We start from the raw sequence: 17,396 nt of genomic DNA on the forward strand, positions 1-17,396 counted from the left end.
ACACAAATGTTCTTGTTGTACTTGCATGATCTAGGAATGGAGCCTTAACAGGCTGCTGGCGCTGCTATCTAGTATTGTCAGACAAGAGTACAAATCAACAATTTCAAAATGAAAGTCCCCACAATTCAATTACTGCTGTGTGTAAAACAATTTGTTTAACTGAAATCATGTTACTTTAAAAAAAAAAAAAAAAGATTAAGTGATTAAGGTAGAAATGGCCTTGCGCCTGTTTTAATATTTTATACAAGTTAGTTTTGGCCACCTCCAATGACTCAAACTCCCATTTAGCAATTTGAACAACCTGGAATCAGTTATTCTACAGGGACTTTTTAGCTCACACAAATGTATTTGATTGCTTTGTTTCTAATTGGTGTTGACCCTGCTTTTCCTTTGGGCAGTTGAAGTCTTCCTTTTCCACTCAAAGAGGCTGCCCCTCCTACAGAGGGTTTAGTGTATGTGAAAGGGCTATATAAAGTGGCTGCTGGTTCCAGTGACTCCACCCTGCCACCTCTCAAATGATAAATTTATGAATACAATTTAGACTTTGTTGCCACATTGATTAAAATTTCTATTCTTCCCACTGTTCTTAGAATATTAAACAAACTCCTTTAAATGATCTGTATTTTTCCATCTTCTGCCATCTCACCTTTTGTCATTCCCTCTACATAAACCCACCTACCCCATCAGTGTTCAGGCCCTTTATCGAACCCAGTCTTTTTTCAGTTTTGTGTCTTAATGTGTGCTAATCCCTCTGCCTTTCTTTCTTTTTTTTTTTCCTTTTATTATTTAAAATAAATATACTGGAGTTTATTCATCCCTAAGTGTTTACTTTTCTCCCCAGCTCTATTGAGGCATAATTGACAAATAAAATTGTATATATTTAAATTGCACAATGGGATAATTTGATATAGGTATACATTATGACAATCAAGTAATTAACACATCCTTCACATCACGTAGTTATTCCTTTTGGTGGTGATCTAATCTCTCAGCAAATTTCAAGTATGTAATGCAGTATTATCAGCTATAGACATCGTGCTATACATTAATTAATAAGACCTCCAGACTTATTCATTGTATAACTAGTAGTGCCCTTTGACCAACATCTCCCCATAACCCCTACCTCCACCCCAGCCCCAGGTAATAGCCATTCTACTCTCTGTTTCTATAAGTTTGCCATTCTTTCTTCTTCTTCTTTTTTTCTTTTTCGGATTCCACATAAAAGTGATACCACACAGTATTTATCTTTCTCTGTCTGGCTTGCTTCACTTAGCCTGATGCCCTTTATCCATGTTTTCACAAATTGCAGGATTTTATTTTTGCTCATGGCTGAATAACATTGTGGCACATGTACCACAATCTGATTGCCTAAAGTCCACTGAGTAGTCTGAATGTTCTAGAATCTCGACTAAATTGGACTTAAGGTGACGAGCATTTTATTGGTTCCTCCCAAAATTTATTTTTTATTGAATGGAAATTTAAGGTATTCTACTATTCTATACAGGAATAAGAGACTGAAGAGTCCCATAAATCTGTATATTCTACAAGAATATGATTAATTGAATTACTTGGCACCTTTTCTCTAAGAGCTTGCTCTCTGAAGATATCTCTGTTCTTCATATCAGGAGTAAAATTACTTATTAAGGAACTGACTAATTAGAAGTATTGGTGATGCAAAAATCTCTTCTTCATTCTGGTATATCAACAGAGGAGTTTCATGCCCAGAAAAATTTCTCCATTTATATAACTCTTGATTTTTTTATATAAATAAATCATAGTTGACTCTCATATAGGCTAGAGATGAATTTTTGACCCACTTGTAACAAAAGAATAAGAATTCATGGTAGGTGGAAAGGATATTAGTCTGTTTCTTATCTTATTTTTTTACTCTGTTTTTCTTTTTGTCTTTACTTTCATTTCTATTTATACTTCAGAGTATTTTTGTTTAAGGTGCTCAATATATATCTAATAATTATAGAAACCACATACATGGCAATCATCACACAACAAAACGTACATTCAAATTTGGGTCTCTGAGTCCAAAAGACATGTCTTTTTATGTTGCAAGTTATCATGAAAATATTAATTTAGTCATACATGAATTGAGTGGTAGTATAAGGTTGGGAAAGCAGTCGAGAAGTAGACAGACCATGTAGACCGCTGCTGTTTTGATTCAGATGAAAGGTGATGAGTGTGTAAGCCATATGTTAAGGGATTGCGGTGCTCACACTGGACTGGTAAATCCTAGAGGTTGTTTAGAAAGAAGCAATAGACTTTGAGGACGTATTAAATATAGGATGAAATCAGACAACTGTCATCAGCACCTCGCAAACAGAAAACATAGGTATTCCTCTTCTGATTTAGTGACTGAATGACTCACTATGACCAAATTAGACATACCGAATTTGAAAAAATCATGAATTATATAGAGAAACATTTTCTGGGCATGAACTACTTCTCTGTTGATATACAAGAATGAAGAAGAGATTTTTGTGTCACCAATACTTCTAATTAGTCAAATTTTAAATGTATATCTCACTGTGTACGTGTATGCCTTTCCATCTTATTGACCATAGGAATTTAGCTTCCTCTGTTTATTCCTTCTTAAGGAACTCTACTCACTCATGTCTCATTTGGTTTTCTCAAGATTGATTGAAAAATGAGTTTGGGTTTTCATCAACGTCCTCTTTAGTCCAAAATAAAACCTGCACCCTTACTCTAATAATATCATTACTGTTTATCATTCATTCGTTTGATAAATGTTGCTTATGCACATAGAACATGCAAGACCCATACTTGATGTTGTCTGAAAATGGATTAGAGTAACCAAACTAATACCTCCAACCTTACAGTCATCACAGTAGAAATTCCTTGTTCTGCTATGATGTATAAACTACTACGGTGCATAAATCTGAAAAAAATAAATACTTTTATTTCTTAGAAACATTTTTATAATGAAAAAGAGATACTAATCATTTTATTATTTCCAATAAAAATTTGTATTCATCTTAGAGTAATCATAAGAAATTGAAAATTTTTTATTTCCAGAAAGTTTTAAAAATTATTATTTCCTAGACTCAGAATTTTTTTTTTTTTTTTTGTAGCAGCAGCAGCAGTAATGACTGAGTAGACTTCTGTCTAAAATTTCAAGGACAGCAAAACTATGGTTCTAATTAATAAGGAATTTTTTCATCTGTTATTTCTCTGGTGTCATTGGCTACAGGGTCAGTCTTTATCTTAGTGCATACTAGGAACTTGCCCCTGCATCCAAGACTTCAGACATATGTCACTGGGATCCCTTAGAAAAGAGCAGAATGACTTTGTCCAGGATCTGCTTGGTCTTCATTCCATAGACAATAGGGTTGAGTGCGGGTGGGATGATTACATAGAGGTTAGCAAACATAACGTGAAAGGTCTGAGGAACATTATGCCCAAAGCGAGGTGCAAGAATGGAGAAGAATGCTGGTATATGGAACATGAGGATGACACAGACATGGGAACCACAGGTACCAAGAGCTTTCTTTCTGTCGTCTCGGGAAGAGAGGTGAAAAACAGCACAGAGGATGAGGGTGTAGGAAACAGCAATTAGCATCACATCTATAATCACTGTCATGATGGGAACACAAAACCCATACCATATATTGATGGAGATATCGTCACAGGCCAGCCGGGCAACGCCTATGTGCTCACAGTATGTATGGGATGATACATGTCCTGCAGAAGAGTAGACAATTTACAAGGAAAATACATGGAACAAAAACACAGAAACTTCTGAAGGAAATTCCCACAACAATTTTGACAATGGTCTTAGGGAACAGAACAGTGGTGTATCTCTAGGGTGAGCAGATGACCACAGAGCATTCAAATGCCATGGTGAGCAATATAGCTGAGTCCAGGACAAAGCTGTAGTGTAGAAAGAATAACTGTGTGAGAAAGCCAGGAAAACTGATTTTCTGGGAACCAAGCCAGGAGATAGTAAGGGTTTTTGGGACACATGTGGTAGACAATATGAGAGCAGTTATGGCCAACATGGATAGGAGAAAGAACATAGGTGCATGAAGACTGCTCCACTGCAATCAGGTAGAGAAGGGTACTATTGCCCATGATGGCCACAAGATAGATAAAGCAGAAGGACATGCTGATCCAGACATGGTACTGCTCAAGTCCGGGGATGCCCAAAAGGGTGAAGGAATCTGTGTTGTAGCTACTCAGGTTGTAAAGGGCCTTCGAAGTCTGATGAGTAGCTTCTGTATCCTAAAAACAAATTGTGTATAATGAACATGAGAAAATTGCATGGTAATTCTTCCTCCACACTTCCCATAGGGCCAGCTCTCCTAGTTCCTATTTGCCAAGAAAGAACTTCCCATTGCTATTAAGAGCAGTGCTCATCTTGCTCATCTCCTTAAAAAAGATCCCTTAGACCCAACAATTCTGGTGCTAATTACTCAATCATTCTGGAATCTTCTTCAAACTACATAAAATGCTATTTCCATTTTAATGATTGCATTTCCCCCGGGACAGGGTAAGTCATTACTGTATAGATGTCAGTGCAGAGAAAACCAATCTAATTCCACTCAGATATAGAAAGAAAGTAAAAGTAGTAAAAGTGAGGACACAATTAGGAAAATAAGGAGATAATTAATAATTACAGACTTCTACTGTGCGCCAGGCTCGTATAAATTATTGCTATATTTAGAACAATCATCTAAGACAAGTATCTTTATTTAGTTTTTTTTATGGAAACTAGAACTCTGAGAGATAATCTTTCTTAAAATCTCATTGTTAGTGACTGGGAAAGCCGAGATCACTAGATTCCACAGCTAATACTCTGCTGCTGCTGTCCCACACCAGGTGACTGCCTCAGCACATTGTGAGATGTCAAGAACTGAGAAGAGGCAGAGGATGTAAAGAAGTGTATAAGGAAAAATATAACACTGGAACTGTAATTTGACCAGCACACCAACCTTACCCTAGTTGCAATGATTTTCCTGATATTCCTGACACTATAGAACCTTGGGATTTGCAGGCCAGTATGTTCTCTGGACTATGATGTGTGATTCTTCATCATGGAGGATAAATATGAAAAGGATACGAAGTTCAGCCTCTAGCTCACTTTTAAGATTTAATGAAGAAATTGGTTCAAATGCACTTTTCATCAATACAGAGGTGACATCTAGTGGAAGAAATATAGAATCTATATATTTTAAATTCTGAGTCAAGATAAAAGCAAATAAGAAACCTCCATAACAAGAATTAATCATTTTTGAGGATAATATATTCACAAATTTAATGCTTTTTATATGAAATTATTTCTATAATCTTCTTAATAACTCTTTTAGATAGGTAAGAATGTTATTTGTATTTCTGATGTAGAAGCTGAGGCAGAGAGAAGTTAAATAAGTTGCCAAAGGTCACACAGTGAAGAAATGGTAGAGATAGGGATCAAACTCAAAAAGTCTTTTCCTAGACTCCTGTGCAGATAACCAGGAGTCTAGAGTACATGACACGTAGCATGTACATGATAGCTGGATAGCAAGAGATATAAAATTAAGTCAAGTTAAGGGATTTGTGAAAAAACATGGTGGAGTGAGAGACGTCCTCAGATCTCTTCCCTTGAAAATCAATAAGCTGTACATCTAAAACTGAACAAAAAACACCCAAACTGCACACCAGCACATCTGAGCATAGTACCTGCTCATAAGAGTTACCAGAGGTCAGAACCCCAGGTGTCAGGCAGTGGACTGGGACAAATAAAGAAGTGGCCTCTCACAGCTGCCAGAGCTCCTTGCAAGAGGAGAGGGAGGAGTGAAGTCGCGGCGACTTCCCTGATCAGCCTGCTTGGAAGTGCAGGAACTTCTAGCAGCCAGTAGCAGGGCCTTCATCAGGGCAGAAAGCAGAGAAGTGGGATGGGACAGCTGAGAAACAACAGTTGATTTTTACCAATCCCAATTACAAAACCAAGGCAGAGTTGCAGCTCGCAATTCCCAACTCAGTGGGCCCCTCCCCCCATACTCGCCAACCGAACACCACAGAGCCCCAGAAGAATCTGAGCAAACTCTACCAAAACTTTTGCTAACACAGACAGGGACTGAAACCGAGAGTAGCAATTGTGATTAAATATCTACAAGAAAAGAAAAAAGCATTTAGGCTTTATATAAAACAGAGATTCAAGAGGCTCGGACACCACCAACTGGAAACCAAAAGAAAAGCGCCTTCTTTACAGCAGGCTAAAGAGAGACCTTTAAATAATAAATATTTCTGGAAAACCAACAGAATACGTTTTCATTAATGATCAGGAGGAGACATAGTCCATTGAACACTATGAACAACCAAGGTAACAAGGCATCTCAGAAAGAGAAAAATCTCTAGAAAATAAGCTTACACACATAGAAATATGCGACTTAAATGACAGAGAATTCAGGATGGTACTTATGAAAAAACTCAATGAGATTCAACACAACTCAAATCAATAATTTCAGGAATTGAAAAAACAACTAGATGAGCAGAGCAAGGGGACTGAAACCCTCAAAAAGAACCAAATAGAACTTCTTGAGATGAAGAACACATACCAAGAATTAAAAAATGAAGTAGGAAGCTTGGAAAATAGAGTTAACAAGATGGAGGAAAGGATCAGTGATATCGATGACAGAAATCTAGAAATAAATCTGAAGGAGGAAGAGAGAAACTGAGGAATGAAAAATAATGAAAGAAATACAAGAACTAGCTGATACCATCAAGAGAGGAAACATAAGAAGAATGGGCAATCCTGAAGGTGAGGAAAAGGAGCAGGAACTAGAAAGCATTTTCAGACAACTAGTGGACAAGATTTCCCAAATCTAAGGAATGAGCTGGAGCTTGGAATTCAAGAAGTCAACAGAACACCCAATTATCTCAACCCAAAAAGGCTTTCACCAAGACACATTGTATTGAAGTTATCAAAAATCAACGACAAAGACAGATTCTCAGGGCAGCCAGGGGAAAGAAAACAGTAATATATAAAGGAAACCTGTTAGATTATCATTGGACTTCTCAGCGTAGACCTTACAAGCCAGAAAGGAATGGAATCAAATATTTAAACTATTAAGTGAAAGGAACTATCAGTCTAGAATAATGCATCCAGCTAAGCTCTCCTTTATATATGAAAGAGATATTAAGACCTTTCCGGACATACAAAAATTGAAGGAATTCTCCACTACGAGGTCTGCACTACAAGAAATACTGAAAAGTGTCAGTTCATCTAAAACGAAATGACAACAACAAAACAAAAAAATACATAATTAGGAGTAAAGTGACTATCAGGCAAATAGAAGCAGAAGAGTGCAATCCTTACCAAGAACAGGGCATTATAAGGTTAAATAATAAGAAGAGAATTGCTATAGCGAGATAGTAATGAATGTTCAGCATACGTAGGGACAAACTGAGATAACAGTGACTGAAAAGGGGAGGATTCAGAGATCCAAATTCACAAAGCAGAAAGGAGATAAGGCCCATGCAGAATAAAATGGATGACTGTATATATATAACTACCCTTTTCATATATATGATGGTAACCCCACGCCATGGAGTCAGAATTGATGTATATAACATAAAACAAGAAGAATCAGAGGGAAAATCCATAAAATAAAGAAAAGAGAAACACAAGGACAAGGAATCATTGAAACACCAAGCTACCATAAAGGAAAAGATAAAATGGCTATAAGAAGATCTCATTTCAATAATTCCCCTAAATGTAAATGGACTGAACTCACCAATAAAAAGGCACAGAGATGCAGAATGGAGCAAAAAACAAGACTCAACCATATGCTTCCTCCAGGAGACATGTCTCAGCTCCAAGACAAATATAGACTCAGAGCAAAAGGGTGGACAATGATATTTCAAGCAAATGGCATTCAGAGAAAAGCAGGAATTGTGGTACTAATATTGGATGAAATAGATTTAGAAGTAAAAAAGGTAAAGAGGGACACTTCATAGTAATAAAGGGAATCATGCACCAAGAAGACATAACACTTATTAATATCTATTTTCCCAATCGAGGAGCCCTGAAATACGTAAAGCAATTACTAACAGACCTATCAAAGTAGGGGACCTAAATACCCCACTCTCAGATATAGACAGACCATCCAAACAGAAAAATCAGTAAAGAAAGAACATCCTTAAAGGACAGATTAGGCCAACTGGACATAATCGATATTTGCAGAGCCTCCTATACCAAAACAGCCGCTTATACAGTCTTCTCTAGTGCACCTGGAACATTCTCATACTGGGAAACAGAGATAACAGTATGGAGATTGAAACAACCATCAAAAACCTACCAAAAAGTAAAAATCCAGGAGCAGATGACTTCACCTGTGAATTCTACCTAATATTCAAAGAAGATGTAATACCAATTCTCCTCAAACTCTTCCAAAAAAATGGAAGAGGGTATAATACTTCCCAACTCATTTTATGAAGCAAATATTACCCTGACACCAAAACCTAGTAAAGACAATGCGAAAAAAAAAAGAAAGAAAAAGACAAAAGAAAACTGCAGACCAATATCTCTCATGAATACAATGCAAAATTTTTAAATAAGACACTAGAGAACCAAATACAGCAACATATTAAAAAGATTATACACCACGACCAAGTGGACTTCACTCCAGAGGCGCAGGGATGGTTCAACATATGCAAATTGATTAATGTGATACACCATATAAAAAAATTAAAAAATAAGAATCATATATGATCATATCAATAGATGCAGAAAAAGCCTTCGACAAGATACAGCATCTATTTATGATCCAAACACTTAATAAAATGGTACAGAGGTAAAGAACCTTAACATAATAAAGGCCATGTATGACAGAACTGCAGCCAACATTATACTTAATGGTGAAAAACTAAACACTTTCCCTCTAAGATCAGGAACAAGGCGAGGCTGTCCACTATCGCCACTCTTATTCAATATAACTAACATTGGCGGTCCTAGCCAGTGCAATCAGACAAGAGAGAGATATAAAAGGCATCCAAATAGGAAACAAAGAAGTCAAACTGTCACTATTTGTGGATGACATGATTTTCTATATAGAAAATTTGAAAAACTCCACAAGAACACTACTAGAAACAATAAACAAATACAGCAAAGTCTCTGGATACAAAAACAACTTTCAGAAATCCATAGCGTTTCTATACTCTAATAACAACGTGTCAGAAAAAGAAGTCAAAAAAATAATTCCTTTTGCAGTTGCGACAAAAAGAATTAAATATCTAGGAGTAAATCTAATGAAACGTGAAGGATTTATATAATGAAAACTACAAGACCCTATTAAAAGAAATCAAAGTACAAAGAAATGGAAAGACACTCTGTGTTCTTGGATTGGAAAAATCAACATAGTTAAAAATACCTTATTACCTAAAGCATTATAGAGATTTAATGCAACTCCATCAATATCCCATTGTCATATTGTGTTTCCAGTTACAACAACAACAGCACACTGAGAAAAACATTCTTGATAAGAGTCTCTGTAATCTCAAGTGTGCTGAAATACAAAGTTCTACTTTTGCATTCAAGATAGTAAGGCTCTGACTCCCATTGAAAGACTTTTCACTTGTTTGGGTAAAGAATTAGTTAAAACACACAGATCTGATCATATCTAGTCCACACATGACATACAAGTAAAAAAATTATGAAAAAAATTGATGCTCAACAAGCTCAATGACAGATACTTCTATAAAGTGAAATTAAATATTAATATTTTATCCTATTTAAAAACAGCAAATGTCATTTTTAAGACTACATAAGAAATCCAGTCTAGTGTATTATATGAAATAAATCTATCATCTAATTTGTTATCATATCTCATCATCCTAAAATTCTTTTCTGAATACTCATGAATTAAGCATTAAGCACAGATTAAGATTATTAAATTATACATTAAAATGTAGTCAAAATTTCTTCTTTTTCTAAAGCCTCCAACCCTGCATAGCTCACATTTGTGTCTTCCTTGAGTTCTCTCTCCTAGGTTTTTTTCTCCTTTAGACACAAATTTGGGTTCTGTATTTCACTTTATATCTATATTTCCCTTTACCTGCTTCTCCGAACTTTGCTCAGTCTTGTTGTTTATGGTGTGAAGATCAAACAGATTCAAGATCGAGTGTCCGAGATTTTTCACTCTATGGATACTTTTGATTTCTCATTATTTTATCTCATATCAAGTAACAAAATTTCACTTAGAGAAACCTTTGTTCTGAGAGTCTATGCTTTCTCTAGTACATTGTCTGCTGAAGTATAGAGTCGTAAGTAACTCTAAGTCCTATTTAAACAATTTCAGTTTTTGTGAATACAGAATTAATTTATAACTAGATGACATAAAAGGCAGAAATTATGAAGACTTGTTTGTGGTTCGGTCACTGAAGATCTTCAGTCTTTCGGTGATCTTCTTTAATCTTTCAGTGACGGGAGTTTTTTAAAAACACACCTAAATGTAAATGCCTAGCCTCTGATTACAAATATTAAGTTTATGGTGTTGTCTAAAAGCAGAATACGTTCAGTGTAAAGTCGATAATTTTAATGATAATGAACTACCTACTTTTTGTCTTCTCGTTTTGATTGCAGTAGTTGTCATTCTCCACCTCCACCTCGTCCTTCTAGTTATCATTACCATGCAGTCATAAGCAGGCACTAAGCAAGTTCAGATTTTTAATTTTTGTATTGAAATGCAAATTTATACATTTTATTTTTAGAACACATTTAGATTTGCAGAAATTTGAATATATAGTACTGAGATTTCCTATGGACTCCCACACCCAGATTTTTGTATTATTATCACCTTAGTATAATAGATTTGCCACATTTAGGGAACCAATACTAATACATTATAATTACCTAAAGTCCGTATTTTATTGAAATTTTTTATTTTTTACTTATTATCTTCTTTTGTCCCAAGATCCCATCCAGGGTGCCACATTGCATTTAGTTGTCATATCTCCTTAAGCTTCTTTTGATGAGAAAAACAACTTTTGTTTTTCTGAGTTGCTGCCTAGGCATTTTACAGTATGATAAACTCTGCTCACACCCAGAGTCTGAACATTTAGATTAGAACTTGGATTTAGGATTCCCATCATAAATCCCGCTTTGCTTTTCCCGGGACACCTTTTAAAATAATCAGCACGTTCTCAGTTTCACACACCAGCTCAAGCTCTCCAGAGCACTTCTCACAGCCAGAAATTCCTGAGATTATCATTGTTTCTAATTACCTTAACACTATCCAAGAGTACTATTGAAGTGCCTCCTAGGAAGTCCTTCTATTGAAATTTATCTGATGTTATTAGCATAATTAGATTGAAATTATTTATTTTGAGGAGGAAGACCATAGATGTTACAGTGTCATCGTGATCACATATCGAGGGTGCATACCTGAGTTATCTGACATTAATTACTTGTCTCAAGTAGTATTTGTCAGATTTCTTCAATGCAAAGTTATTGTTTTATGAATTCCCATTTTCATACAATACTCTTTGGAGGAAAGTCACTATATGCAATCCATACTTAAGGAGTAGGAATTTATGCACTCCTCAATCATGGATTAGCTGCATTTTAACAAATTTTTTGGAATTCTACTACATGGCAGATTGAAACATTATTTTAAAAATTTATTTAATCATTTATTTATATCGGTATAGAGTTATGAATATTTTCATTATAATTTGGGTTACAATCCAACATTCCTTTATTTTATTGCTCAAGTTGTTTCAATTTGACCATTTGGAGCTCATTCATTTGGCTTATCTTCCTCTCTGACATACACCTCATTTTATGTGTGTGCCTCTGTGTGTATGTGTATGTGTATGTGTGTATGTGTAACGCTTCTTACTTTATGACATTATAAGTTGCTCCAGGCTCATTTTGGATATTTCTTGAATCGTGCTATAGGTATGCTCATTGCTGCTTGTGTGTCTCTCTTTTAGGTTCTTTCATCTGACAGAGCAAGGAATTTTGTGCGTATGCTAACCCATGTATTCACACATATCCATAAATATTTCTATGTGTAACCACTTGTATGCTAAATTAAGCTGATTTTCGGTTTTTACTAATGTCTTCCACTTTAATTTATTACAACTTGAATCTTTCTAGCCTCTTCTTGCTTATCAGAAAATTCCTCCTCCATCAGTGAAAAACTGGCTTCCACCCTCTGTCACTCATTTATTTAATTGTTAACTTCTAGTATACTTGTAAAGCCCTGTAGGATTCGTTAATCATTACTCCTGTGAGAAAAACTGAATCAACTAAAGGGTTTATTAACAGTCCCTTTTGCCTTTGTTTCTATACTCTACTTATTTCCAAAGTTACTTAGGTCAGTCAGTGCCTTTTCCTACCACCTCCTTAGTGAGATTATATTATACATCTGCAATACAGCTATATTTTTTTTTGTTACAGTCTGTATCCCTCTAAGTAATCCTCCAACATTATAAACAATAATATTTAATTTAAGGTCCATTCTACACTATACATTTCTGTGTTTTTTAAATGCATAATATCATAAATAAACTGAGTTTTATTACTCTCTAAAATCTCATGGTTTTTATCCTGTTCGTCCTTATCCTATTCATCTGTGGACAAATAATTTGTAAAGGAACAGATCAGGGTAAATATTTTAAGTTTTTATATTCATGTGATCTCTGTCCTAATTGTCACTACAGCAGGTCCTCAAATACTACCATTTTATTCAGCATTGTTTTCTTATAAGGTTGGTGAGATGACATGTGAACTTAACTCTGGTTTATGTCAATGGGCCTATGGTTAAAATTGGTTTTATTACATGTTGTTTAACTTAAAGTTTCAGAACTCATCAACAACGTTAAGTGAGAACTCACTGTATAGGACAAATGTTCCATAAACAATACATAAATTAATGGATGTAGTGGTACGCCAATAAAATTTTATTTTCAGGAAGAAGCAGCAAGCTTTATTTACCCTGTGTGCTCTAAGTTGTTTCACGAACCTGGCATATTCATATTCTCTGTGGTTGATCGAGAGTAATGTTAGAGTCTATAAGTACAAAATAAAGTGTAGCCCTTTAGTCAAATAAGTTCAGGTTTTAGGTTAGATGCATCACCTGTAGCTAAAGTTATGAATTGCGTACAAGATTGTATGGGGGTTCACCACTCCCATTTCCCTGACAGTCCGTTAGTTCCCAAGGTGACCAATGAACTTCACAGTGCCACAAAGTAGATTTCTCCTTATTAGATGCGCCTGCTGCTTTTCTAACTATACGTTTTCCTTTGAACCTTTGTTCTCCTTTTAGTTTTATGACATTACTTTTTCTGGATGTATTTCCACTTTTCTTCCTACGTCTGTTCACTTTTATTGTGATGTTACCTCCACTTGGAAATCTTTGCCTTGTTACCTGGTAATTTTATCAACTTAGTCTTCTCTTGGCATCTCTTCCAATATGCCTTACCTAGGACGTTTGTCAGATTCAGTATTATTTTTGGTGTTCCATAATCATCTACAAAATTTTAAACTATATTGCATTGAATTTATCATTTTCTACATTATCTGAGATAGATGCTGCACTTTTTTTCTTTTTAGTTAATTATTTAACTTTTTTTTACCACTTAGTTTCTCATATATTTCTGGCATATATTTGACAATAAATACTCTATGACACTGATTCTCTGTTGCTGATTTCAGTGACTCAGTAAATTATTCACTGAGATAAGATATTTTATAGGGTGGTTTAGCTGGGTAAATAAGTGCAAAATGTTCACTTTTGGTCTTGATAAACAAACAAACAGGATTTCCAAATGAGATATCTACTTGGGAGCTCTATTTAGGCGTTTAGAAAAAAAAAAAAACCTTTGCTAATTGCTCTTCATATTTCCAATGCCTATCATGGCACTGTCACTGGTGTACATGGAAGAAGAGTTTGTTGAATATTGTGATACTCGTGTTCCATTCATTATCTCATTGAATCCTACCCTGACACTATAAAATGCAAAAACTGTTTTCTGTATTTAACAATGATGAAATTCAGAATTTACAAACTTAAAAATGAAACTCGCCTGGCTATTAGTGATAAAAGTAATATTTGAACTTGACTTTTCTCTCCTTACAGCTCTAGCTGCAAAATATCTTATAGAACCACTTAATATATACCCTTGGAATGAATGGAAGACTTGTATCATTGTAAGGAAACACAAATTATTACAATATGACACACACGAAAGTTAAAAAAATACATATATAGTTATCAACAAACACGAATATTGCTTTGGCCAACATACAGAAAAACCAAAGTTTTGCGGAGCTAACTCAATTGAAAACACACAAACACCCATTAAACACATGGAAAATATATATCAACCTTGGTCAACAATCGACAATTTCCAACTCAATGAACCTTCATCCATGAAATGTCTAAACGTAAAAGAATGTTTTTCGCAGGGCATTTATAAATATGTCCAAAGTAGTGTCCTCTGTGCTCCATGCATAATAAAATTTAATATCATTAATTAAGGAAAGAATTGTTTTCAACTGCAGCACTTAATGAATGTGACCAAATTTTTTTTTTTTTCTAAAATTAAAGAAAGAAAAAGAAACTGCATGTCCATAAGTAGAATTTTCAAACTCTGGAAATTTTATACCAATTTGGAAAACATAGTCATAATGTTACAAGGCAGTATTGATTGGACATTTATCTAGGAAAATAGAAACAATTCCTGAACATTATAATAAAATGTCCAGATACAGAGGATTTGAGGGAGACTCAAGAATTTTACTATAATATCTTTAAAAAGATCACATGTAGGAGAATAAAATATAAAATGTTTGAAAAATAAACTACTGTGTTTTCAAAGTGAATAATAAGTGTAAGACTTCCATCATGGTGAAAAGCATACCATGATAAAAAGCATGTAATCTAAAACCAGAGTCCCTGGGTTCAAATCCTACACTGCCATTTTCTAGGTGAGTTACCTTGTGAAAATTACATAACCTCTTATGTCTCGATTTACTAAATGATATAATGAGAATAAGCAACACGTATCTCACAGTATAGTTTTGTGGACTAATGGTTTACTCCTTGTGAAGTGTAAAGTGCTTAGAAAACAGACAAACAAACAATGATCATTATTTAAATGTTAAGGCATTATCATTACTATAATATGTAAAAAGCAACTTGAAAATAATTTTTACTTGAGAATTTTTAAACAAGCATGTAAAAGATAAAAATGGCAAAAAAAAAAGCCCTGTTTTTATAAATGCTATTGTCTGTTTTATTCAGTTTTAGTGTGTGTGACAGTAATTAGCCTAGTCATTTCCCACTTCTGGATATTAAATATACAATTAATAAATACAGAATATGAGATAATGTCAGCAATAGATAACAATTGTTGCTAACATTTGTTCAAAGTTTCCAATCAGGAGACATTCCTTTATTTCTAAAAGAAAGGAAAAGTAAATGCACAGCATCAAATATGTCTGCTAAATGACATAGCTGAATAAAGGAATAGCATGTTAGGGACAAGGTTGCAACCTTTGTTAACACGCCAGGACTTCGTGAAACAGATTTTAGCAATGTGGCTTTGTATTTTCGTATTTCAGTGTTCAGAAATTTTCCTGTTTGAGAAGAAGAGACCCAACAGTCGGTCACGAATCTGCTTGGTCTTCACACCATATACCAGGGGATTGACTGTGGGAGGAACCAAAAGGTACAAACTTGCAAGAATTATGTGGACACTTGTAGGTACCTTCTTGCCAATGCGGTGAGTTAGGAAACTAAACAGTGCAGGTGTGTAGAAGGCAAGTATAGTGCAGACATGGGCAGCACAGGTGCCCAGTGCCTTCGAGCGAGCGTTCTGGGAAGAGAGCCGGAAGACTGCCTGGAGGATTTTGATATAGGATGTCGCTATGAGCCCTAGGTCGAATATAATCACTGAAAGGGCCACAGAGATTCCATATGCTCTGTTAATGAGAGTGTTGGCACTGGCCAGCTTCACCACAGCCATGTGCTCACAATAGGTGTGATTAATGACGTATTTTGTATAGTAAGGTAGCCTCTTAATGAGAAGAGGACAGGGTAAAACCATAAGGATAGCTCGGGTCACGCCACCCAGACCCATTTTAATGACCATTGGTGTCGTCAGGATGGTCGTATAACGCAGTGGGATGCAAATAGCTACATAGCGATCAAAGGCCATGGCAACTAAGAGAGCCGACTCAATTATGCAGGACGTGTGGATGAAATACATTTGTGCTAGGCAGATATTAAACTCAAAACTGTGAGCTTCCAACCAGAAGATGCCAAGCATCTTGGGGGCTGTGGTAGAGGTAAGAGCCATGTCATTCATTGCCAGCATGCAAAGGAAGAAATACATAGGCTGGTGGAGGCTTGGCTCCAGTTTAATGGTTACGATGATTACACTGTTCCCCAGCAGGGTCAGGGCAAACAGGAGGCAGACAGGGATTCCAATCCAGCAGTGAAAATCTTGCAAGCCAGGAATACCAACCAGGAAGAAAGATGAAATGTAGCTTCGTGTAACATTGTCCGCCATGTTAAAGCTGGAGAGTTTCCATTCTCATATACAAAACAGCCAGTCTAGTCTCTTATGGGCAGAAATCTGGATGGCAGAGTGATTCCACAGTCCTGTATTTGGAGAGCCCAGACATTCTGTAATTAATAATCTTTCTAAAGAGCTGGCTCTTCTCTAAAACTTCCATAAGCCTTTGAGTAAATCCACTTCACCATTCTAAATCCTAATATCATCATCTGCAAATAAGAAGATTGAATTAAGTTCTTTCATAATTTTCTACCTGTGTAGTTTTATTCTATTCTACTCTATCATTTTTATTACATACTAAGAAGCCAGTGATGAAATCTGTGTGTGGGTATCTGTGTGTGCATGCGCATGCATGCGCCTAAGACTTTTTTGGTTTGTGTAATATACAGAATCTCAAGGCAAAAGCCACTATTCACAGGGAATTTTTTTATCAAGTGTGGAAATACATGCAGCAATACACATAAACACACATACAGGCAAGTATACAATAATTAGTAGGTTATACAGAAGGGAATTGTAATTTTAACAATATACTAGCCTACAGACAAATTATCAAAAAAGGAATGCAGGATAAAAAAAATCCAAGTACCTTAACATAACCAAATTCTTGTGATCATTAAAAATAATAAATTCTTACCCTCACTCTTTATTAATATATTCTTATTTTAGAAAAATTCTTAAAGATAATCAGAATATATATAGTGTATTAGAATCATATCTTTAAAGTGAAGAATACCCACTGAAAACAACAGAATGATGCAAATCATCCATTAGAATTTTAGATGCATATTCCTTATACACAGGTTTTTTTGTAATAGTTATATTTTCATAATTTGCCCTTTTCTACATAATTCAAA

The 17,396-nt window shown here is 35.2% G+C and overlaps 1 protein-coding gene and 1 pseudogene across 1 annotated transcript; both read right to left on the minus strand.

The window, feature by feature from the left end:
• Positions 1-3,286: 3,286 nt before the first annotated feature.
• Positions 3,287-5,882, minus strand: LOC107507118 (annotated as a pseudogene).
• A 9,697-nt stretch (positions 5,883-15,579) lies between these two features.
• LOC107507123 (putative olfactory receptor 52P1) lies at positions 15,580-16,533 on the minus strand. Its single transcript, XM_016138135.2, has one exon. The coding sequence runs from the start codon at positions 16,531-16,533 to the stop codon at positions 15,580-15,582; it is 954 nt and encodes a 317-aa protein (XP_015993621.2).
• Between the last annotated feature and the right edge of the window lie 863 nt (positions 16,534-17,396).

Source organism: Rousettus aegyptiacus, unplaced genomic scaffold (assembly GCF_014176215.1).
Source record: "Rousettus aegyptiacus isolate mRouAeg1 unplaced genomic scaffold, mRouAeg1.p scaffold_m13_p_5, whole genome shotgun sequence".
Taxonomy (NCBI): domain Eukaryota; kingdom Metazoa; phylum Chordata; class Mammalia; order Chiroptera; family Pteropodidae; genus Rousettus; species Rousettus aegyptiacus.

Coding starts and splice junctions, on each gene's coding strand:
- LOC107507123 (XM_016138135.2), bottom strand. CDS start 16,533: ATGGCGGACAATGTTACACGAAGCTACATTTCATCTTTCTTCCTGGTT.